The sequence below is a fragment of the Barbus barbus genome (assembly GCF_936440315.1).
Source record: "Barbus barbus genome assembly, chromosome: 1".
NCBI lineage: Eukaryota > Metazoa > Chordata > Actinopteri > Cypriniformes > Cyprinidae > Barbus > Barbus barbus.
In genome coordinates, this window is record NC_136729.1 from 11,502,349 (window position 1) to 11,528,705 (window position 26,357).

Genomic DNA, 26,357 nt, shown 5'->3' on the forward strand with positions numbered 1-26,357 from the left:
ATGTGGTATAATTCATCATTTGTGGGCATAAGATATTTTTTTCAAAAACATTTAAAAAATCTTACCAGCTCAAAACTACTGAACGGTATTGTGTATAATACAGTATATAATTATATACAGTATTAATGTGGCAGTGGAGGAGAACATTTTTTGAGGTTGGAACGACATAAGGGCGAGTCAGTTATGACAATTTTCTTTTCCTTTAACCATAGTTTGCTTTAGGAGGATTGTCAGTGTAATATACGTCAACATTGTGGAGTTATAGAAACAAAATAGACATACTTTACCACAGATTCTTCAGAAACTGTTGTACAAACCTGTTGTTATGTTCTTCTTTAATCTTTTTTGATTGGCCTCCGTGTTTCATTCAGGACTGTAAAGGATTTTTACAAAACACAAAGACTGTAACAGTTCTCTAAGCTGTAATGAAAACCACAGTCCATAGACGTGTTCCTTTCACACATTAAGAGCACAGCATTGTTCCTTGAACGACAGACATTTAACAAAAAATAGCGCAATTGGAAAAACTATTTTCCCCTCATCTTACGCTTTCATTTCTATCCATTATCCAGATGTCAGTGTTACTAGGCAACATGTGCAGCCTTAGAAACTGGAGCAGTAATGACTTTAGGTAAATGCTAATTGAAGGTGTATCATGGTACAGTAGACCTGTACTCCCCACTTACATTCATTACAGAATGCTTTAGGGCTCTCATGGACAGAAAATCATCAGAACGACTGGCAACCGTGAACATGGGAAGTGTGTGACCTGAGGGAGGATGTGCAGCCCTGCAGGACTGCTGTAATCACACTAACAGGAAGATATTCAAGGAGGAATATGCATAATTTGTCTCTGGCTGTATGCCCTTATTAGAGGCCTTGGCTGGATGCTGAGATTCAATCTCAACTGCTTTCCGATTAGGGCTGGCTGATTTATTAAATACTCACAGTATAGTCACTGTGATTCCGCTGCTGAGAGAAATTATTGCATTGATTTTAAAATGTGATGTGCTTTATATTTGACCATTAAGTCTACTAGACAACATGTCATTAGACTAGTTATACAAACTTTCCTGTGAGAGAGCATTTTAGTGGCATCTTATTTAAAATTTCAGTAAGAAAATCTGTGTTGTTGTTGGTCAGTTAAATTCATTTCAGCAAATCAGTTCAAACTGGGCATTTCAATTAACTGGTTCAATGATTTGTTTGTGTCTCAAAATGTCCACTAAAATAGTAATCATTCATTAAGACTGCTAATTGGCTTGCTCTGTGGGTCAGAGGTCGTGCTGGTTTCAGAGGGCCATGTCTCTCCTCTCAGCTTTCAGGAAGGGTTTTGTAATGGGGATGCTGAGGGGTTCATCTCCAATTAGAGGTTAGAACAACTGCCATGGTGTCTCTTCTCTAAGGGTTACAAATCTTCTCGAGAGCAAATATCCGGTTAGCGAGGGTCTATTAGGGAGAGGCTTTTCTGGGGAACTGTTTTATAAATTCTAAAGATAAATTAGAAAAGACAGTAGATTTTATGTTGTATTTTAGATGCCATCTTTACACATTTATTAGCCTTAGAAACACTTTACTTGAATCCCGTATACAGTGCTTGATCTAATTGGCCACACTAAGATGGAGTTCTTTCTGGCAACGAGCAAAATATTGCATATTCAAACCTTAAGTCTATTAAAGGATTAGTTCACTTTTAAAAAAACTTTTGCTGATAATTTACTCACCCCCATGTCATCCAAGATGTCCATGTCTTTCTTTCTTCAGTCGAAAAGAAATGAAGGTTTTTGATGAAAACATTTCTCCATATAATGGACTTCATTGGGACCCAAACGGTTCAAGGTCCAAATGACAGTTTCAGTGCAGCTTCAAAGGGCTTTAAATGATACCAGACGATGAATAAGGGTCTTATCTAGCGAAACGATCGGTCATTTCAAAAATAAATAAAAAAGTTTAAGTTTTATAAGCACAAATGCTCGCCTTGCTCTGTTCTGTGATGCGCGTTCATGACGTCACGTAATACGCAATTACGTGGAAAAGGTCACGGTTGACTTAGGCGGAAGTACCGAGTCAGTGTTTACAAATGTGCGGAAGGAGGACCATATACACATATTCAAATGTCTTTGTGTCAGTTTATCGTTTAAAATGCCCATTTCGTGTGCGTATCCTGGGTGTTTTAATATTAAAAAGCCTACTGACTCGGTACTTCCGCCTACCTCAACCGTGACCTTTTCCACGTAATTGCGTATTACGTTACTTCACAATGAAGTCCATTATATGGAGAAATGTTTTCATCAAAAACCTTAATTTCTTTTCGACTGAAGAAAGAAAGACATGGACATCTTGGATGACATGGGGGTGAGTAAATTATCAGCAAAAGTTTTTTAAAAAGTGAAGTAATCCTTTAAAGCTAAGCACTATTGAGTGTATTGCTACACCTCCAGTTTGCAGCTGGTGAAATACCAATAAACCCATGCATTTTAATTATGTAAAATGTTTCTTGTTAAAAATATGGTGACTTGAATTGTTTTATTTTTTTATTTCTGTATAATATAGTTAACATTCTCTAGTTAGTTAATAATTACTTATGTATGATTGGTGTTCTTGTACCCTGTTAATTTCAAAATCTTTGCTAGTGACATTGTATTTTGTGCAGTTTTCAGTACATTGAGAATTGTTTCAGTTAGTAAGGTTTATACAGTGATTTTCCTTAACTGTAACATTTAGCTTTAGGTTTTAAGGTTCAGTGGTGATTTATTAATGTTTTAATTGCATCTCTGAACTTATTTATACTTGCAACCGCTATTATTTTAGTGTACTATTAAAGTACAAAAACTTTATTAAAAATATTTTAAAAATTATCTTAATTTTATATTTTCATTTAAATTTTGTTATAATTTTAGTAATTCTGTTGTGTATTTTTGCTGTTTTATTATTTGCTTTTAATTTTTTTAAAATTAAAAGCAAGAAGTGTTTATATAGTTATTAGTTTATTTAGTTGTTTTGGTACTTAATTAAATTTGGAAACTAGATGAAATAAAATTATAAAATATATATATTTTTAGTCACAATCAGTGTTTATTTTATGTATTTTTAAATAATAATTGTATGTTTTAGTTAATAATAATAACCCTGCTTGCAACCACTTAACATTACTGAAAATGTTAAGTTCACTCATGTGAACATAAGACCAGTAGTGAACGTAAGTTTTTAGAATGAATATATTCTCACAATATTTTATTTATTTCAGGGATTAATTGTTTTATTTATATTATATTTTTAATTACTATTTTCTGACATTTTATATCTATTTGGCAAATGCTGAATAGCCTGTACATAGTAGACGTACATGCTAAATGGTGTTTGACAGGCATTGGTCAGGATCTCGTCTCGGGTTAGATCTGAGACTCAAGGGGTCTAATCTTGATCTGTATCTAGGTCTAGGAGGATGTGGTCTTGAATTCAGCTCTGATATGAGGATGCCTCCAGAACTCTTTAAAAAGAATCCCTGGATGAGTTTGTGTTTTGTTGGTTGCTCATTTATGCATAACGTTGGCTTTATGGGAATGTGAGCTGTTGTGTTTTCCCAGAGCAAAAGACTCTGATATAAACCAGCAGACCCCTTTAGTCACCGCAAAGCATTTCTTTGATGCCAAAAACATGAAATGAATTAGCAAAGCAGCTCTTGGGTATTGTACTCAGATTTGAGGGCATAGTCCTCAATTCAGGTAGAGAAAGTTTTCAGGTCATTCACACACTCTGCTGGTTTTCACCAGTTTGTCACTTCACTGTAGACTCTCGAGCATACCTTTCATTTTTATTTTGCTTAAGCTGAGTAAACTCTGGCCTTGGGCCAGTCTTTTAGCATTATATAAGCTTCTGGAGCAGTGTTCATGCTACAGAAAATAGCTTGAGAAAATAAAGAAAGAGAGAAACAGGGTGTTAGCCAGACGGTTGGAGAGGATTGCAGCAACTGTTGGAATGAACTTCAAAGCCGAGGGCTCTTTGGCGTTCCTCGCCCGCTGCATGAGATGGATAACTTGTGACAGTCTTGCTCGGTTTAACTCGAATGAGGTGGGTGAGAAGAATAAGAATTTGCCCTCCCACCCCTCCTCCATCAGCTCCTCGCTGTGATGAGCATGTCTCGTTACGTTATGGGCTCTGGCGTTTCTTTGGTAGCCAGTCATGAGTGATTTTCCTGATTATCTGTTGTTTTAGCCTCTTTATTTTCTTAACTTAGAAGCCGTATTTCTGTGTACATGGTAAACTTTTTTCATTTCACTGATCTGACTGGTCTTTTTTTCTTTTTTTGTCTTGTTTTTTTACTTGCTTGATTTCTTTCTCAGCTACTTTGAATGATCGAACTGTAATAAAGCTATTAAAGCTAAGCAACATGAACTTTGTATTGCTACATCTTTACTGAGCGTGAAAAAATGTGAAAATTTTGTCACCCTCATTTTGTTCCAAACCTGTATGTCTTTCTTTTGTGGAATGTAAAAATGAAGATATTTTGAAGAACTGGTGTTTTTTGTCATTGAGGTCCAATGTAATTTCATGGATAAAAACAGAAAATTCTTCAAAATATCCTTTTTTGTGTCATGCTGAAAAATCAAAGCCACTTTGGTTTGGAACGACATGAGGATTTTTACTCGCTTTTTTGTACTTTAAGTGTTGCTTGATTGTTGTCATATCCATCTCTCTGCCTTTCTCTTTCTTGCTGTTTGCAGTTTTCATATAGCGGTTTTCAAGGGTCTTTGCATTGCATTTGTCCTACATGCTTTCATTTTTAATTAAATTCTTTTAAAGGATGTGAAGAATGCCCTGTGAGCGACTGATGATGATTCATTTAATTTCTGTCAGCTAAAACTGAGATGATTATGTTTGACTTTTCTACTGCTGGTAATCAACAGTAAGTCCTGTAACGGCAATTTCTCGTCCCCATTCTTGAATTTTAACATTAACCGTCACTAAGAACAGCTCATATCTTTCTGCTATTCTTTCACAGATTTTGAGATGGTTATGTGTGCATTTATTACATCTGTTACATCATTACAGGTCTTTATACACTGCACTATCAGAAGTTTGGGGTTGGTAAAATGTTTAAATAAAAAAAAAAGAAAAGAAAAAAAGTCTCTTATGCTCACCCAGCCTGAATTGGTGCTTAAGAAACATTTCTTATTATAATTATCAATGTTAAAAACTAGTAGTGCACCACACAAGCCACAACACAATGAAATTAGCACAATACAACGAATTCTCCACAACACAACGAAATTAGCACAACACAACGAAATTAGCTCAACACAATGAAATTAGCTCAACACAAAGGAAACAAGCCACAACACAACGGAAACAAGCCACAACACAACGGAAACAAGCCACAACACAACGAAATTAGCTCAACACAACGAAATTAGCTCAACACAACGAAATTAGCTCAACACAACGAATTCTCCACAACACAACGAATTCTCCACAACACAACGAAATTAGCACAACACAACGGAAACAAACCACAACACAACGGAAACAAACCACAACACAACGGAAACAAACCACAACACAACGGAAACAAACCACAACACAACAAAATTAGCTGAACACAACGAAATTAGCTCAACACAACGGAAACAAGCCACAACACAACAAAATTAGCTCAACACAACGAATTCTCCACAACACAACGAAATTAGCACAACACAAGGAAACAAGCCACAACACAACGGAAACAAGCCACAACACAACGAATTCTCCACAACACAACGAAATTAGCACAACACAAGGAAACAAGCCACAACACAACGGAAACAAGCCACAACACAACGGAAACAAGCCACAACACAACGGAAACAAGCTCAACGCAACGAAATTAGCTCAACACAATGAAATTAGCTCAACACAACGGAAACAAGCCACAACACAACGGAAACAAGCCACAACACAACGGAAACAAGCCACAACACAACGAAAACAAGCCTCAACACAATGAAATTAGCTCAACACAACGAAATTAGCTCAACACAACGAAATTAGCACAACACAACGGAAACAAGCCACAACACAACGGAAACAAGCCACAACACAACGAAATTAGCACAACACAACGGAAACAAGCCACAACACAACGAAATTAGCTCAACACAACGAAATTAGCTCAACACAACGAAATTAGCTCAACACAACAAAATTAGCACAACACAACGAAATTAGCACAACACAACGGAAACAAGCCACTACACAACGGAAACAAGCCACAACACAACGGAAACAAGCCACAACACAACGAAATTAGCTCAACACAACGAAATTAGCTCAACACAACGAAATTAGCTCAACACAACGAAATTAGCACAACACAAGGAAACAAGCCACAACACAACGAATTCTCCACAACACAACGAATTCTCCACAACACAACGAATTCTCCACAACACAACGAATTCTCCACAACACAACGAAATTAGCACAACACAACGGAAACAAACCACAACACAACGGAAACAAACCACAACACAACGGAAACAAACCACAACACAACGAAATTAGCTGAACACAACGAAATTAGCACAACACAACGGAAACAAGCCACAACACAACAAAATTAGCTCAACACAACGAATTCTCCACAACACAACGAATTCTCCACAACACAACGAAATTAGCACAACACAAGGGAAACAAGCCACAACACAACGGAAACAAGCCACAACACAACGGAAATTAGCTCAACGCAACGAAATTAGCTCAACACAATGAAATTAGCTCAACACAACGGAAACAAGCCACAACACAACGGAAACAAGCCACAACACAACGGAAACAAGCCACAACACAACGAAATTAGCTCAACACAACGAAATTAGCTCAACACAACGGAAACAAGCCACAACACAACGGAAACAAGCCACAACACAACGGAAACAAGCCACAACACAACGAAATTAGCACAACACAACGGAAACAAGCCACAACACAACGAAATTAGCTCAACACAACAAAATTAGCACAACACAACGAAATTAGCACAACACAACGGAAACAAGCCACTACACAACGGAAACAAGCCACTACACAACGGAAACAAGCCACAACACAACGGAAACAAGCCACAACACAACGAAATTAGCTCAACACAACGAAATTAGCTCAACACAACGAAATTAGCTCAACACAAGGAAACAAGCCACAACACAACGAATTCTCCACAACACAACGAATTCTCCACAACACAACGAAATTAGCACAACACAACGGAAACAAACCACAACACAACGGAAACAAACCACAACACAACGGAAACAAACCACAACACATCGAAATTAGCTGAACACAACGAAATTAGCACAACACAACGGAAACAAGCCACAACACAACAAAATTAGCTCAACACAACGGAAACAAGCCACAACACAACGAAATTAGCTCAACACAACAAAATTAGCACAACACAACGAAATTAGCACAACACAACGGAAACAAGCCACTACACAACGGAAACAAGCCACTACACAACGGAAACAAGCCACAACACAACGGAAACAAGCCACAACACAACGAAATTAGCTCAACACAACGAAATTAGCTCAACACAACGAAATTAGCTCAACACAAGGAAACAAGCCACAACACAACGAATTCTCCACAACACAACGAATTCTCCACAACACAACGAAATTAGCACAACACAACGGAAACAAACCACAACACAACGGAAACAAACCACAACACATCGAAATTAGCTGAACACAACGAAATTAGCACAACACAACGGAAACAAGCCACAACACAACAAAATTAGCTCAACACAACGAATTCTCCACAACACAAGGAAACAAGCCACAACACAAGGAAACAAGCCACAACACAACGGAAACAAGCCACAACACAACGGAAACAAGCCACAACACAACGAAATTAGCTCAACGCAACGAAATTAGCAAAACGCAACGAAATTAGCTCAACACAATGGAAACAAGCCACAACGCAACGGAAACAAGCCACAACGCAACGAAATTAGCTCAACATAACGAAATTAGCACAACACAACAAAATTAGCTCAACATAACTAAATTAGCACAACACAATGGAAACAAGCCACAACACAGCGAAATTAGCACAACACAACGAAATTAGCTCAACATAATGAAATTAGCACAACATAACGAAATTAGCACAACACAATGGAAACAAGCCGCAACACAACAAAATTAGCACAACACAATAAAATCGCCATAACACAACAAAATCACTACAACACATATCGACCGCGATACCATTTGGTACTGAAATAAAAAAAATAACAACATCCATTTCCCGTTAACATTTGAGCGTTGTTAAGATGATTCTTAAATCAAACAGAAGCTCATGCGAGTGTTTGAAAACCGCGTCTATCAGCGGATACGTCGCCGTCAGCGGATCATCTGCACACAGACAGATCCGCTGATAGATGCGGCTTTCAAATGCTTTTGTGTGTTTCTGTGTGAGTGTTCGGTGAAGAGCGTGAAGCGATGATCATTGAAGCCAATCCCAGTCATATCTGTTGAGCATGTAAACACAATGACCAGTCAACGCTGTTTAAGAATCTGCTCAACAGCGCTCAAATGTTAGCGGGAAATGGACGTTTTTAAAATTTCAGTACCAAATGGTATCGCGGTCAGTACTTTTGACAACAATAGCTGCAACACAACAAAATTAGCACAACACAACAAAATTAGCACAACACAACGAAAACGCCACAACACAATGGAAACAAGCCGCAAAACATAGAAATTAGCACAACACACAGAAAACACCACAACAAAATTAGCACAACACAAAGAAAATGCCACAACACAAAAGGAAACAAGTTAATACACAGAAATTAGCACAACAAAACAAAATCGCTACAACACAACAAAATTAGCACAACACAATGGAAACTAGCTCAACACAACGAAATGGCCACAACACAATGAAATTAGCACAACATGTTGGAAACAAGCCACAACAACAATTATGATATTTTGGTAACACTTTATTTTACTGTTACATCTATTAGTTGCTTATTAGCATGCATATTACTAGAATATTAGCCATGTATTAGTGCTAATTAAGCACATATTAATGCCTTATTCTACATGACCTTATTCTACATTCCTAATCCTACCCAACACCTAAACTTAACAACTACCTTACTAACTATTTATAAGCAGCAAATTAAGAATTTATTGAGGGAAAAGTCATAGTTAATAGTTAACAAGTGTTACCTATTCTAAAGTGTGATCGATATTTTTTTTCAGCAATATTTGAAAGAACTGCATTTGTTTGAAAACTAACGTTAAATATGTCTTTACTGTCACTTCTGGTCACTTTAATGCATCCTTGCTAAATAAAAGTATGCATTCTCCAATATCTGTATATCTGACCTTCTCTCAACTCCAGCGGTTCAGAATGTGTCAGCTATTCTTCTATATTATTGATTGACTGAAACGAATAGATCCCATCACTCCTGAACTGGCCTCATTTCACTGGCTGCCAGGAAGTTTTTGAATTGATTTTACAAAGCTATTCATTTTTAAGGCCCTGCATGGACTTGCTCCACAGTATTAGTAATCTCCTCCACCCTTACTCTACCTCCAGCTCCCTGAGGTCATCAACCCAATTACTTCTTTCTGTTCCCCTCTTGCTTTTTCAGTCCAAGGGAGATCAGGTTTTCTCAGTTTTAGCCACTAGACTTTCGATTTTAAAAGCAGTTTAGTGCTTGAAAGTGTATTTGTGACCCTGGACCACAAAACCAGTCATAAGTGTCAATCTTTCAAAATTGGGATTTATATATCACATGAAAGGTGAATAAATAAACTTTCTGTTGATGTATGGTTTGTTAGGATTGGACAATATTTGGCTGATATACAACTATTTGAAAATCTGGAATCTGAGGGTGCAAAAAAATCTAAATACTGAGAAAATTCCCTTTAAAGTTGTCCAAATGAAGTTCTTATCAAAGCATATTACTAATCAAAAAAGTTTTGATATATTTACAGTAGGAAATTTACAAAATATCTTCATGGAACATGATCTTTACTTAATGTCCTAATGATTTTTGGCATAAAAGAAAAATCAATAATTTTGACCTGTACAATGTATTTTTGGCTATTGCTATAAATATACCCCAGCGACTTAAGACTGGTTTTGTGGTCCAGGATCACATTTAGTAGATGACTTTTCTTTGCAGTTAATTGTCTATTAATTGTTTGCTAAATAGTTTTTCTGTTTACCTGAAGGTGCCATGTCTACTTCCTGTCCTGATGTTTAAACTGAGCAGAGTGTCTGATCCAGCTTTGTCTCACTCTGTTCTCTACACTCTGCCAAAACTGGGAACCCACAAGGTACAGTCATTAACTTGCACAGCATGCACTGCATGCAGAGGGAATATCAAATTAGAATCTTAATCAATATATATCTTTCAGGAAATGTGTTTTCTTGATTTTCAAAGTTTTACCAAGAAAAATAATTGGAAATTAAATAAAATTGTAATTTAATTAAATGTGCAGACAGCTAATCATTCACTGTTAATAAATTATATTAAAAAGATGTTAACATTTATATCAGTCAAAATTAAGAATGCAACACCATTTACTGGGTATTGCAGGACAGCTCCACAAAATATGAATATAGTCCATCTGCATAGATTTGGGATACTTTGCTTCCTCTGTTGCTATGGCAACAGCTCACCTGCACTGTAGGCAACTCCAGCCATTAACATGACCACTGTCTGTGCCATTGTTATTCATCTGATTCTGCTAACAATACTGTGATAAAGTCCAGTTCGGGGTTGTGGAAGGAAGAGGACAAGGTTGGCGTTTGGAGACTTGTGTGGTCTTTTTATTCAATAACTCGAACACAAAATAAAGGTTGCCCAACGGCACAGTTCATCAAAAGCGCAGCTTTCATCACTACGTAGTTTCTCCAGCTTCTCCAGTTCTGGTCAGTCACACACCTCCACACAAGTCTCCGTCTCTCTGCCATGTGCATCTCTCCCCGGCTTCTTAAGCGGTCTCTCCACGCCACGTCACTGCAATCAGACACAGGTGATCATCATGTTGCACTTGACCTACTTTCTCCCCGCTCGTCTCCCACCGCTCTCTCCCGCTGCAGACTCCGCTGAGCCATGCCCCCCTCGCCACAAATACGTATTATTCATAAATCTCCTATGCCAAATGTTTACTTCCGTAACATTTTGCTTGCTAATAAAGTGCTACCTCAACAAAAACACATTCTGGATGTTGCACAGTGTACTCTAAAAATAAGAGTAAATGAGAGTGGAGATGTTTTGCTGATGTATTCATCTTTATTTTAAATGCTTAGGCACTCGTATCATCAGCCTTTGAATGCGGGTGGCAGTGTTTGACCTTTAATGTAGTCTTTAATTTTAGCATTTTGTAATCTGTGAAATACTTTTATTTTTTAAAAGCGCAGCAGAACACAACCTGGCCTGTAGGTCACAGCCAAAGCATTAAAAACATAAAAGCATTGGGTAAATTAAGTTTGCATATATTAACTAAACTAAGCTTTTAGCTAAGTTTGCATATATCTGGTCCTGTTCGGTATGTGTTAGCATTATGTGGATGTGTATCTTCTGCCTCGTGTGTGTTTATCCTGACTGACATCTCTTGTGTTTCAGTTCTGCATCCCGCAGGTGCTTCATGTCCTCCAAACTCTGGGCAGTTCATCCAGACTGAGGCCTGTGGCTCTGCGCCTCTTAACTATGTTATGGCAAAAACAGGTGCAGTTAACACTATTACTATTTTTATTTTCATATAATATTTACTTATACTTAATATTTATTTACAGGTATGTGTGTGCAAATAATTTGTAGGACCACTATACTATACTGTATATCATAGTTATGTTACCCTCAAGATAGATTTCTGAAGCTTTTTTCTGTAGGACCGTGTGTATCCGGACCTGCAGAGACTGATGTCACAGCTTGAAAAATCCTCAGTGGTCATGGGAAAAGATACACAGTGGGAGCAGATATTAGCCAGAGCAGCCTGCGTCAGAGACATCTGCAGAGAGAGGTCTGCTTCACCCAGAATGTGCCGCTGTAAAACTGGAGATCATTTAGCTGATTGATGTACTACATATTCCACATGGGACACTAGGCTACCACTGTATTGGCTTTTGATACAGTATATTAGGCTGTTATAGACCACAGTAGTGAGTCACCATCAATGTTTTAATTTCACAGATTCCCTGAACATTTACATTCATTCACACTTTTCCCGTATGTTGAACATATTGTTCCAGGCCGTACCAGCATGGAGGAGACATGCTGGCCACCATCACCGACACGCTAATGCAGTTCTCCAGGAAGGATCAGGCCACTCCTGCTGCTCTGGTACTGCAAGGCTTACAGGAGCTCTGTAGAGCTGAGGTCTGTCTTTGTATCCCTATGAAGAGGTTTACACTGGCTATCAGAAGTGTAGATGAGAATGAAAATTTTTATTGATTTTGATTGTGTAAACCAGTTCCACCCCTCCTGCCAAAAGAGGCATTTCAGGGCTCAACAGGATTAAAAATAAATAAATAAATTTTTAAAAATGTATTTTTTAATATTTATTTTAATAAATATGTTTTGTTAACATATTTATTATATTATTTTATATATTGTATTTGTTTATTTATTTTTAAATATTATTTCCAATTTAGTTTAATTATTATTCATTTTGTAGTCCATTTTAACCAGTTAGATAATTATCTGATGTGTCTAAAAAGTTGCAAGTCATAAAAATGCATGCACATGATCAAAAAATATAAGATACAGTAGTATACAGTGCATACAGTTCAAATGTTGGTGCAAGTATGAGTTTTTTGAAGAAGTCTGGAAAGCTCATCGATAGACATTTAATTGATCAACATGCAGACTATGAAATATTATTACAATGTAAAATAACTGCTTTCAAATTGAGTATACTTTAAAATAAAATGTATTCTTGTGATGACAAAGCTGAATTTTCATGATCCTTTAGAAATCATCTTAATATGCTGATTTGATGCTCAAGAAACATTTCTTATTATCAATAATGAAAACAGATGTTCTGCTTAATATTTTTGTGGAACCTTTTTTTTTAGGATTCTTTGACAGTAAAAACAAAAACAGCATTTATTTGAAATAGAAAATGTCTTAACTGTCACTTTTGATGAGTGTAATGCATCCTTGCTAATTAAAAATAGTAATTTCTTTAAAAGAATTAATAAAAAAAAACACACTAGCCCCAAACTTTTGAATGGTAATATACATTTTAAATATGTAATATCTTAGACTAGCCAGTGGACCGTTCTTACTGTTGAACCCTGCATTTGAATATTTTTCTTATCTGTTTTCTGTTCAGGTAGTTGATATCATCTCCACGTGGAAGGCACTCTCTCCTAAGCTGTGCTGTGACACCAGAACCCTGGTCCTGAAGGCCACAGCTGAACTTCTGGCATTAGTGCCTGCTTTAAATGTCAAAACTGAAGAATATGAGGCACGAGACCTCCAACCACTGTTTCTGATTGCTAGATGTGTGCTGTTTTGTAGCAGTGTCTGAATTCGTAGTTAAAAGCATGATTTATTTCTCTCCACATTTCATCAGGTACAAATTACTTCAGGTCTTATGTCCTTTTCCTTACAGAAATTCAGAAACGAGGCAGTCAGTGTTTTATGGGGCTACGCTCTTAGTCAGGTGAGCACTGACATTTTCAAATGGTAATGAGCAGTAGGGACAGTCAGGATGGCTGACTAGTCATCCAACAACTTCTAATGAAAAGTCATTGTGACATTTTATGTATCTGCAATTTTGTTATTTTTCTAGCAGTTATGAGTGAACAGTAATATTTAAAGCTTTTTGGCTTCATCAGGACCCAGAGGTTGCAAGCCAAGGTTATAAAGCTCTCTCAGAGTACCCTGAACCATCTCACACCGTCCTACACTTACCAGAGCAGGTGAGAACATTTGCTAAATATCCTCACATTATTTCTGTTTACCTTTATATATATATACTGTGTATCTGTAATGGTGATATGATCTTGCTAACAGGCCAGACCCGTACCAAAGCAGCCTGAAGAAGAGGATGAAGGAAAGGATAATGAGAATGAGAAAGATGAAGATATTTCAGTACCAGGGGCGTCATATGTGAAGCTAGTTTGTCTCACACCACAATCTGTTTTACCAGGTATGATTACAAGATTATGGTGACTAACAGTCTGTTTTTTTTGTTGAACAAACTCTTTTAAATATAGTTTGACTTGCATTTACAGTTACTTGAACCACAAAACTTACATTTTAACTAATTCATCTCACCACAGTGGTGTTGATGAGGCAAAAATCAGAATCCTTTGGAAGGTGTAGATGACACAAAAATGAAAATTCTGTCAGCTTTTACTCACCCTCATGTTGTTCCAAATCTGTATGACTTTTGTTTTTCTGTGGAACACAAAAAAAGATATTTTGAAGAATGCTGGTAACCAAACTGTTTCAGTTCCCACTGAGTTCCATTATATTTTTAAACCATACAGAAACTGGTTGGTTACCAACATTCTTCAAAATATCATCTTTTGTATTCCACAGAAGATATTAAGGCTCATAACGGTGTGAGGGTGAGTATACGATGACAGAGTTTTCATTTTTGGGTGAACCATCCCTTTAATACATCGCATTTTGACTCAATTTGTGCTTTATTTGACCATTTGTGCATTATTGTATAATTTATTTTGCTTTTCAAAAACCCACATTGAATAAACACTATTCGATTCTTGTTTCATGTAAGACAATTGTGTGTACAAATTTGATCAACTGTTATCATCGAATACTGTTATTTTATTCAAATAGATTGGTTATTCAATTATTAAATTTCAATGTAGTCTTTGCATGAACTTACAGTGGGTACGGAAAGTATTCAGACCCCCTTAAATTTTTCACTCTGTTATATTGCAGCCATTTGCTAAAATCATTTGTTCATTTTTTTTCCTCATTAATGTTCACACAGCACCCCATATTGACAGAAAAACACAGAATTGTTGACATTTTTGCAGATTTATTAAAAAAGAAAAACTGAAATATCACATGGTCCTTTGCTGTGACACTCATATATTTAACTCAGGTGCTGTCCATTTCTTCGGATCATCCTTGAGATGGCTCTACACCTTCATTTGAGTCCAGCTGTGTTTGATTATACTGACTGGACTTGATTAGGAAAGCCACACACCTGTCTATATAAGACCTTACAGCTCACAGTGCATGTCAGAGCAAATGAGAATCATGAGGTCAAAGGAACTGCCTGAAGAGCTCAGAGACAGAATTGTGGCAAGGCACAGATCTGGCCAAGGTTACAAAAAAAATTCTGCTGCACTTAAGGTTCCCAAGAGCACAGTGGCCTCCATAATCCTTAAATGGAAGACGTTTGGGACGACCAGAACCCTTCCTAGAGCTGGCCATCCGGCCAAACTGAGCTATCGGGGGATAAGAGCCTTGGTGAGAGAGGTAAAGAAGAACCCAAAGATCACTGTAGCTGAGCTCCAGAGATGCAGTCGGGAGATGGGAGAAAGTTGTAGAAAGTCAACCATCACTGCAGCCCTCCACCAGTCGGGGCTTTATGGCAGAGTGGCCCGACGGAAGCCTCTCCTCAGTGCAAGACACATGAAAGCCCGCATGGAGTTTGCTAAAAAACACCTGAAGGACTCCAAGATGGTGACAAATCAGATTCTCTGGTCTGATGAGACCAAGATAGAACTTTTTGGCCTTAATTCTAAGAGGTATGTGTGGAGAAAACCAGGCACTGCTCATCACCTGTCCAATGCAGTCCCAGCAGTGAAGCATGGTGGTGGCAGCATCATGCTGTGGGGGTGTTTTTCAGCTGCAGGGACAGGATGACTGGTTGCAATCGAGGGAAAGATGAATGCGGCCAAGTACAGGGATATCCTGGACGAAAACCTTCTCCAGAGTGCTCAGGACCTCAGACTGGGCCGAAGGTTTACCTTCCAACAAGACAATGACCCTAAACACACAGCTAAAATAACGAAGGAGTGGCTTCACAACAACTCTGTGACTGTTCTTGAATGGCCCAGCCAGAGCCCTGACTTAAACCCAATTGAGCATCTCTGGAGAGACCTAAAAATGGCTGTCCACCAACGTTTACCATCCAACCTGACAGAACTGGAGAGGATCTGCAAGGAGGAATGGCAGAGGATCCCCAAATCCAGGTGTGAAAAACTTGTTGCATCTTTCCCAAAAAGACTCATGGCTGTATTAGATCAAAAGGGTGCTTCTACTAAATACTGAGCAAAGGCTCTGAATACTTAGGACCATGTGATATTTCAGTTTTTCTTTTTTAATAAATCTGCAAAAATGTCAACAATTCTGTGTTTTTCTGTCAGTATGGGGTGCTGTGTGTACATTAATAAGGAAAAAAAATGAACTTAAATGATTTTAGCAAATGGCTGCAATATAACAAAAGTAAAAAATTTAAGGGGGTCTGAATACTTTCCGTACCCACTGTATATTAGGAGGTGAGGTATTCATTAATCTCTACACACAAACTCTCCGGTCATAAACACCTGGAAATATCAGGGTAAATTTTTATTTTATTCTATTTTTTTAATGTACAAGACATTTTACAGTGGCAGAAGAAATAAATTAGAACAGATTTTGTGTACTGAAATTGTACTTGTCATAGACCCAAGGTGTGATCGTTTCACAGTTACTGTTATGTAAATGGTGCTTATTTCCATACTTTTACCGAGGTAATGTATTCGAAATAGCTGGATGAATAAAACTTGAGGCTGTGTGGTTCAGTGTGTTGTGCAACATGCAACATAGCAAACCCAGAACAAAGACTACAATGCCATAATAAATTACACAATATGGAATATATTATAGATTTGTATTGTTTAACCTTTAACAAAAACCTACTTAATTCTTGAGTTTTGTCTTCTAATGCAGCCCTTGAGACCTTCGTAACATCTTTAGTCAGACAGGAGATGAACCAAATGCCCCGTGGCGTGTACCATTCAGCTCTGAGTGGAGGGAATTTGCGCTCTGACCAGGGAAAAACTGTATCTGGAATTCCTTCTTTTATGCTGAAAACATACGAGAAGAACAAGCAGCCGGGTCTAAAACCTGGCTTAGCAGGTACATATACTGTACAAGAGTTATTCAGTTTTGTAATATGGGTAATTAAAGTGCATTTTGAAATTGTTACAGCTAATGCTTGTTTGTCACGACTGAAATCGCATATTGCATAACTGTATTTGTCCAGTTAAATGTATTAAATAAACATACAGTTTGTTGGTCTGTTTCAGCTGGGCTTCTACTCTGTTATGACCTTCCTGTTCAAACTGACAAAGATGGACGTCCAATCACCCGCTTCCTTGTCAGCAGAGGGCGGAGTTATCAACAAATGTTAGCCACCCTTATTCATGAGGTACCTTCTAGCATACACTTATTTGGGTGAAACTTAAAAACTTGAATTATGTTTAAATTTAAATAATATTTTACCCAAAAATGGGAAATGTATGTATTATTAATGAATAATAACATTATTTTATTTTTTTAGATTAATTATATTATTATTTTCATTAGTCAAGCACATTTGAATGCATACAGATATTTAAATTTGTTTGTGTAATTCTCTTTTTTTACATTAGAATCTAATTTCTGTAATGATTTTATTTATTTATGTTTCATTGTTTCATCAAATATTTATCTATTTGATTAAAATCTGTACAGTGATAAATATATCATAATTATAGATTCATAAATACTTGTGTTGATGAGTCATTGATAATGAATTTATCTTGGTAACTTTTCTCAATCTTTTGCTCTTTTTCCTCTCAGGTGAACATCCAGCCATCTGAATGGCATCGCTCTCTGCTCTTGCCCCAGGCCTGGCGGGGCTTCATGAGCCGGGCTTACCATGCAGCTCTCCAGGTAATTCTGTGTGATTTTTAAACCACCAAATCAGATGTATAAGAAGAAGACTAACTTTTGTAATTAAGATCATAAATCATGAGACTAAATTAGATGTAATAAATGTCCAGGGTCGAAAGGCAGAGCTGGAGATTCTACAGAAACAGGGTAAAGAGAGTCCGGAGGAACTGCAGTACAAACAGCACTATGCCTGGCTCTGGTAAGGTTTGTGTTAAAATTGTGATGAAACAGAAGTAGCAACAGAGCTTTTCTTCCATATTTTGACATACAGTACATCTGAGTGAAATGGGTAATCGAGAGAAAAAAATAGCTGTTGGGTACTTCTATCCATCCAAGGATCGATTGAATGTGAGATTTCAGTCAACTGTAATAACTACACGATTGGAGAAGTCACCATATGGCATATGTCACCAGATAGAAATCTGTCATTTCACTTGTAGATCAAATTGTGATATTTTATTAAGAATTAGAGTACAAGGTGAAAAAAGACTCATATCCACAGATTTTAAAATCAACAACACAAATTTAGAAAATAGATTGTACTTCATCGTGACTCTAAACAGTGGGGTCTAAACAAGACTACTAGAGAAAATGCTTCTGTCTGTAGTGAAAAATAAATATACTAAAATGTATTTGAAGTACATTTATTTCATGCTGAGTATACAGCAAATACTTTTGCTAAATGACAAAAGTAAAGAGTGTAAAGACCATCAACTCTACCGTGTGACTCCACCGGGCAGGGACACCGGCAAGGGATAGAAGTATCGCTTTTTATTTTATTTTTTTCATTTATATGTTTATTATTGAAATGTTGTTATATGCATGTCAATTTTATTTAATTTCTTTATTTTCTTAAATATGTGGGTATATAGTATTTATAGAGTTGTAACTTTTAGTTTTAGTTACTTTTTCTTATTTGTAAGTCGCTTTGGACAAAAACGTCTGCTAAATGACAAAAGTAAAGTAAAGTAAGTAAATATTTATGTAGTTAATAAAAAATACCCTGCAATTGTACTTTTGGTATACTAAACTGGTATACTTAAAGTCTGGTGGAACAACTAATTTTTTAAAGATGTACTGAATTATATTTGATTGTGCTTAAGTGGAACTATTGCAAGTATATACTCCAGGTACACTTTAAATATCTTGCTTTTAAAGACCGATATTATTCAAAGATCATACCATCCTTGTCAATAGTGACATTAATACAAATTTTAAGCTTAATAGTAAGAATTGTGCATTGTGCACGTGATGCTCCACATAAAGTTCAGTTACAATTTTTATATCAGTAAGTCTTGAGCGATATGTCAGTAAATATAGTAATAGATTTGAACTATATTTAGTATGAAATAAATGTATTTTAAGTATATTACTTTTTAACGGGTGAATTTTTTTTTTGTTCTAATGTACAGTCTTTAGTTTTTCAATAACAGAAATTTGTGATTGTCAGAAGTTAGTTGAAGATGTGAGTAGCTTGATAAGACCATCCCCTTGTACATTAGCTATCATTTTGGTGATCAATTGGTTGAAAGTTAATACAAAATGGTTCAGTATAGTTTTGAGAAGCTCTAACGTGATTTGCTTGCAGATATTTTCTTATGAATGCCTTTATGAATGCAATGACATTTGCACACTCCTAAAAAGGTTTTAACACAGTAAGAGCAGATATAGTTTAAAGTTTTTAAAGGGGTCATATGATGTTATTTTAAAGATCATTATTTCGTGTATTTGGTGTAACAGAATATGTTGGCATGCTTTAATGTTCAAAAACACATTTTTCAAATACTGTACATTATTGTAGGTCCTCTATGCATCGCCTCTCTCAAACGCGTCATTTTCTACAAAGCCCCTCCTTCTGACAAGTGCAGTCTGCTCTGATTGGCCAGCTGACAGTGCGTTGTGATTGGCCGAACACCACAAGTGTGCGTCGGAAATATAACGCCCATTACCATAATCGTGAGCTTCAGCTGTCAAGTTAGTTTTATCAATTCAAGCCCGAGAGGGGAACAGAGTAGCGTGACAGACACAGTGATGATGCCCGTATGTTTTTGCACACAAGCCGCTGTGATGTGACCCTGTTCCCCTCTCACACACTCAAACAACGCGTTACACGTCCACATTTGAACAGTCAATAGCAAATACTTGAACTAATAACAAAACATACTTACAGTCACTGATTCAGAAGCGCCAGATTGTCATAGCAAGGTCAGGATTTTTTTTTTTTTTTTTAGAAATAGCTTTCATGCATAGCCAGCCTTGTACTATACTAGGTTCACGAAACTGTCGTCCATAAAATGCGTTGCACAAATTCGAACATTTGGGTTGTGCTGTTCTGTTGTAAACAAATCTTAACCAATGATTCCTAAATGCATCTACTTTCGGAAGGCCAAATAAAGTGTTTTTGCTTTCGCATTGAAACACAGTGTCTCCCGGACATGGCTGCATCAACACTACTGCGGTTACTGAAACCACGCATTCTTTCTTTGCGTGAACATTTGGGCGGCATTACGCAAATATTTCCACATCGTGACGTAGACATGTGGGGGCGTGTTTGAATGAGCCGTTTTAGGGGGGCATGGACAAGTCTTAACTTTTATGACGAATATCACTTTGGGTTTGAGACTTAAGCACTCGAGCAACTTTAGGGATCTCATCTATGCAAGAACAACTTGTAACACTCCAAAGAGAAAGGAAAACTTGAAATCGCATCATATGACCCCTTTAATAAAAATGTATCTTAAACATCCTATATAGCTTCACCATGACAAAAGCTGGCATCATTTTAAGAAACAAAAAAAAGCACTTTGCTTACATAGATAAATTACATATAGTTTTCTTTAAAAAGCTAATAGATGCAAATAAAGCTATACATGTAAAAAGTTGCTCAGTATGTACGTTAAATCTCCCTAAATAGTTCAAATGAAGCCCTAAGACCCACAGGCGTCATAGCCAGCAATAAACAGCTTCTTGTAATGCATTATATTTCATCGTTTTTAGCGCAAAAAGCTTAGCACTTTCAGAAACTGTCAAGATGAATGCTGCGCTATAATGAAAGCCTCTGAAGACCGAAGTGTAATTGGAGCTTTGCACCATAGGGAGGAATGTGAAGGTATTATTTTATACATCTTGCTTGTGTCAAACCATCCAGAGCCATTGATTTGTGATTGCTCTGGTCTTTTCAGCTGCTTTGAAAAGCCTTTGAATGGAGACTGACATTTCAAAGACACATACAAATGCATGCACGTCACCATTACACAAATTCATATAATCTTTCAATGTAAATCTGTTGGCATGTATAGGCTATTATTGTTCACACGGTCTCTCGCCATAATATGCCCTATAGCATAACCACGCAGTCTGGCAGAAAACCATAACTCAACCCCCAGGATGCCATTTTGACGGCTTGTCAGCCCATGAGTGATTGATGGGATAACATGTTCAGATGGCAGCCAGAACTTCATTTCCCATGGCATCACAAATTCTCGTTTGTTCTGCAGTCTTTGTGTATTACAGTTATTTCTCATCTGGGAGCTCAGGGCAGTCTGTATGCGGTCACTTGCCCTGAAGCATGCTGGGAGGGTTGGCTAGTATGAGGCCACTGGGACTGTAGGGTTACAGCTTTTGCCCCCACAGAAAGAGATGTCAATTAAAGATGGTTCAAGCTGGAGGGAATGAGCTAGACATGACTGATTTTGTCACAGCAGAGTCCAAAAATGTGAGACCGCTAGTGAAAATGATTCTGTTACACTTTTCTCTCATTTAAAGACATTTTTGTTCTCAAGTTATTTTATAAATGCATCAGTTTGAGGGAAAAATACAATACTTGTATTTATACTTGAAAAGTACTTGTTAACTCCATTAGTTTTTGTAAAACTTGAAGATCATGTGATCCTGCTTGATTTGAGAATGATTCAAGACAGTCTTGTTTTTCAGTGAAAGCAAGAGCATCTGACCTTGTAAAATTGGACCTAGAATTAATGGAGTGTTGCAATTTTTCTGTCATTTAAGATTCATTACTTGAAATGTTTCAAAATCATCCAGGGTTTCAATGTTTAAAATGGATGAATCCCAGATTTTCAGTATGGTCTCATACTTTTGGGAGCCCTTATACTGTACATAGCTGTGCGAATGCTACCTGAGCTCTTAAATCATTGCCTGGGGAGATGAAAGCTCTTCTTGTCAGTCTGTGGAGCACTTTAAATCATATCTCTCTCTCTTTCATTCTCTCTCTCTCTCTCTTTTCTCAGGGTCAGAGACCAACTGACTGATGTGGTCAAATCTGCCGCCAAGTAAGTTACTAAAGCTGCTGATATTCTTGTTGTTCTATTTTTCTTTGTGTTTTTTTTCCTCCACAAGCGTCTTTTCAAAGATAAAAGTCTAAACTATTGATTTTTTTCTTTTCTAAATGTTTTATTATTAAACAGAGGACTTCATATTCAGAATTTGCAGTATGCTTTTGGTCTCTGTAGTCTCTTAGGAAAGCATTTTCAGTGCTTTATCGATTAAATGTATGTTTATAATTACTCAACTAACATTTTCAGGCCTGTTTTCAGCATCGATGATAGTAATCATTTAGCATTGCTGGAGTGTTGTTCTGTTTAAAATCAGCCTGTATGTGGATTCATATTTTATCATTTTGTCTCCATTATGACAGAGATAGTCCGGTTGTTCAAGGTAATTCTATCTTGGCATTAAGTGGCCTGGCTGTCATCTTAACCAGATATGAGAGCAACCTTCCTACACAGTCTGAAAGTGGACTTGAGGTGAGAAGCAGCTTTATCTGTGGCTAGTTGCATAAACTGTTTAGACCATAGTCTTAAAAGGTAGCCACCTAATTTTTTTCTGCAAGACTGGTCATAACTTGCAAGTCAGTTACATAAAAATGTAGACTGGTCTAATTTGAATCCAAAAAGAAAGTCTGATCACCACTTTCGTGTTAGTCGAACTAGATCTTAAGACATAATCTTAAAATAGTCACTATGTTTATGCATCAGGCCCCCAGAGCAGTTACTTTTTCTGTTTTCTTACTGCCTATCATTTCCTGGCTTTCCTTCTTTCCTTTTGAAGGGATAAATTTCCAATAAACTGGCATTTTCTATTCCTAGGTGGGTCCAGACATCCTTCCCACAGTTCACTGGCTGTCGATGGTGATTGACACGCTGCTCAGCATTGTTAGCAGTAACAGTAACCCTAAAGGACAAGTCTTCCCATGGTTCATTCATGTGAGTTGTAACTCCCTCGAGTGGGGTTTTTGAGAAATTATTTATTTTTAGAGATTGTATCCATTTGGTTCCAATAGTAGTATACATTGCACCTTATTTGAAACCTATTAAGTATTTTGTTTTATTAAAGTATATGCTCTGAAGTCTATAAATATCGCACCTTTCTCACATTCAAACAAGGTAGTACTGCCATATTGCCACATTAACTAACATTCTTACAGCATTTATTAATATAAGTTAATGTTATTTATGAATATACTAATGCTTATTGTTAATTCATGTACGTTTAAAATATATTAATGCTGACAACTTGAAATGCATTAGTGTATATGTAGAGGCTAACATTAACTTACAAAAGTATTGTTCATTTTTGATTCATGATACCTTTGATTCATAAAGACTGGAGTACTATTTGTTTAAATAAATGAATACTTATATTCGGCAAGAACACAATAATGTGATCAAAATAAAGACAATTATAATGTTACAAAATATTTTAAATAAATTATGATCTTTTTCATCAAAAGAATCCTGAAAAATGCATCACAGTTTCCAAAAATACATCAACAGCAAAACTGTTTTCAACATTGATAATAGTGAAATTAAATAAAATATTATCAGTATATTATATTAGATTCATATCATGTGGCACTGAAGACTGGAGTAAGTCAGCTTTGCTATTATAAGATTAAAATATTTTAAGTGAAGTGACATACTGACATACTGCCAAGTATGGTGACCCATACTCGGAATTCGTGCTCTGCATTTAACCCATCCAACGTGCACACACACAGCAGTGAACACACACACCGTGAACACACACCCGGGCAGCCATTTATGCTGCGGCGCCCGGGGAGCAGTTGGGGGTTCGGTGCCTTGCTCAAGGGCACCTCAGTCGTGGTATTGAGGGTGGAGAGAGCGCTGGACATTCACTCCCCCCACCTACAATCCCTGCCGGCCCGAGACTCGAACCCGCAACCTTTGGATTACGAGTCCAACTCTCTAACCATTAGGCCACAACTGCCCCTTTTAAAAGAGAAAACTCTTTTTTCAGGCTGTAAACACATTTCACAACAATACATGTTGTTTAATATATTTTTGATCAAATAAATGCAGCTTTGATTAGCATAAAACTTCTTTTAGAAAATCTTACCAGCCCCAGACTTGATTAGTAGTGTAATTCATGAACTATTCATGAAATAAAATGAAACCTTATTACAGCATATTGATTCCCCCCCCCCTGTATTATAGTGCAAATATGACATAATTTTATTTGTCTCACGCATTTTAGCGCTCATACTCGGGTGAGAACACAGCAAGTGTGATTGCACGCTCCTGTGCTGCTCTGGGTCTGGCGTTGCTGGTGCCGGTGCTGGTGACCTTGCGCAGAGAGAACATTCCTGCTATCCTGGGCACTCTAGCGGTGGGGCTGCCAGGATCACCCACCGCAGACGAATCCCAGGCACTGCAGTTTCACAGCGGCCTGGCTCTGGGCATGTTTCTAGCATGGCTGCATGACGAGAGAGTCAGGTGTGTGCTGAGAGATACCATAACTTCAGTCTGTCCATAAAACAGAACTTCAGCTTATCACCAGACAGATTTAATAGCTGTGTCATGTTTGATAAATGTTTACTGATCTGTTTACTTGTTTTTTTTTTGTTTACTGCAGTGATATATCTGGGCAGTCAGTGGCAGAGCTGCTGATGAAGCATCTGGAACGACTGGAAGATTGTTGCTTTAATCCCAATCTGGAGTATAAGTTAGTCTAACTAATTATTTGTGTCTGTCTACATTTTATTCTTTATTGCCCCTCTACACTAATAGACCCTTAAATGTTTGTTTGCTCTTTGTCTCTCTCACAGTGCTGGTTGTGTGTTAGGTGCTGGGTTGGTACTCAGTTCTCTCAGTAGCAATAGTCAGTCTGAGCGGGACCGTGTGCATGTGTCTCTCACGCTGGACAGACTCCTGCAGACCCTGCAGGACAGCAGCAATATGAGCCGCATGCTGCAGGAGGTAAAACCATATTGACTTCGGTGATGTTTTGAATCTGTAGTGGAGAAATGGCTTGATATTTTGCCTCTTCTACTGTACATTTGCTCAGTTTCCCAAAATGGGGATCACAAAATCCTAGTGGCTCATGAGGGAACTGCAGGGGGTGGTAATAATAATTAATAAAATATAAAATTAAAATAAATGATTAATAATAAAATCAATCAAAATAAAATGCTTACTAAAAATACAAACGTGTTAAAAATGTTAATGTAATAAATTAAAATCTCAATGAAGTATTCTGGAAATTAACATGTACTGCGTTTGGCTAACTGAGACTTGTCATAGCGCTTGCATATTGATGGTCTTTTGTTGGTTTTGATTGCTTCTAATGTCCTCATTTGTAAGTCGCTTTGGATAAAAGCATCTGCTAAATGACTGAATGTAAATGTAAGAAAAATGTGTGGGAATTCCTGCTTAAGCTGAACAATGTTTACAAACTGACACATTGATTGTGATGACAGAATTTTTCCTGTAATGCATTGAAAGCACACATTTTTTTCCCATCACTTGCAGCTTAAAAACTTTGAGTGCCAGTCATTTTTGTGCATCTGTACATTTCTTGTTTTTTTTAATGTGTTCTATCGGGTGTCAGGTTTTGGCCTATTCTGTGGCATGTGTTGGAGTTTCAGCATTTAGCGCAGGCATTATTGAGGCCAGTAAGGCAGAGGAAAGCATGAACACACTTCGCACCCTAACGGAGGAAAGCCAACAGGTGAGAGCTGAAATCAACTGCTGTAAGAAGAATCATACACTAAAATAAAGCTAATTAAAAATACTTATGATTAAATTATTAGCTACTAAGCTTGATCTTAAAACTAAGTGTGGTTTTGTATTAAAGAAGATATTTCTGATGTTTTGTTTTTGTGCATGACTGATTAAAGTCACAGTTTATGGCATTAATTCTGTGTTTTTTAGACACCGGGCTTTGCTTTGGCATTTGGACTGATAGTGTTTGGACTCTCTTCTTTTGGTCATGGTAAAGCGGTGGACATCCAACCTCGTCTGCTGGCTGCCTGGACCAAGATACTGCTGGCAGAGGTGATGTGGTTCAAAATGTATTGTTATTTCCATATGTTAAACATATTTTAACCTTATGTATGCTTTTAAAGCATGCTCATCTTCATCTTATGTAGGAAAACCAC

General features: G+C 37.2%; 1 protein-coding gene across 2 annotated transcripts in view; it reads left to right on the forward strand.

Annotated features, from left to right (window-relative positions):
* Window positions 1–26,357, forward strand: part of LOC306861258 (focadhesin) — a 63,930-nt gene that overhangs the window by 20,815 nt on the left and 16,758 nt on the right. For both annotated transcript variants that reach the window (XM_079403440.1, XM_079403441.1), the window contains 20 exons: window positions 10,257–10,361; window positions 11,657–11,758; window positions 11,923–12,053; window positions 12,283–12,409; window positions 13,368–13,502; window positions 13,650–13,700; window positions 13,876–13,959; window positions 14,054–14,189; window positions 16,955–17,143; window positions 17,314–17,435; window positions 17,849–17,941; window positions 18,052–18,140; window positions 22,189–22,230; window positions 22,596–22,704; window positions 23,047–23,163; window positions 24,455–24,693; window positions 24,833–24,922; window positions 25,026–25,176; window positions 25,808–25,927; window positions 26,131–26,253. In XM_079403440.1, the coding sequence (XP_079259566.1) occupies window positions 10,257–10,361; window positions 11,657–11,758; window positions 11,923–12,053; window positions 12,283–12,409; window positions 13,368–13,502; window positions 13,650–13,700; window positions 13,876–13,959; window positions 14,054–14,189; window positions 16,955–17,143; window positions 17,314–17,435; window positions 17,849–17,941; window positions 18,052–18,140; window positions 22,189–22,230; window positions 22,596–22,704; window positions 23,047–23,163; window positions 24,455–24,693; window positions 24,833–24,922; window positions 25,026–25,176; window positions 25,808–25,927; window positions 26,131–26,253 (2,355 nt within the window). The remainder of the gene's footprint in view (window positions 1–10,256; window positions 10,362–11,656; window positions 11,759–11,922; window positions 12,054–12,282; window positions 12,410–13,367; window positions 13,503–13,649; window positions 13,701–13,875; window positions 13,960–14,053; window positions 14,190–16,954; window positions 17,144–17,313; window positions 17,436–17,848; window positions 17,942–18,051; window positions 18,141–22,188; window positions 22,231–22,595; window positions 22,705–23,046; window positions 23,164–24,454; window positions 24,694–24,832; window positions 24,923–25,025; window positions 25,177–25,807; window positions 25,928–26,130; window positions 26,254–26,357) is intronic.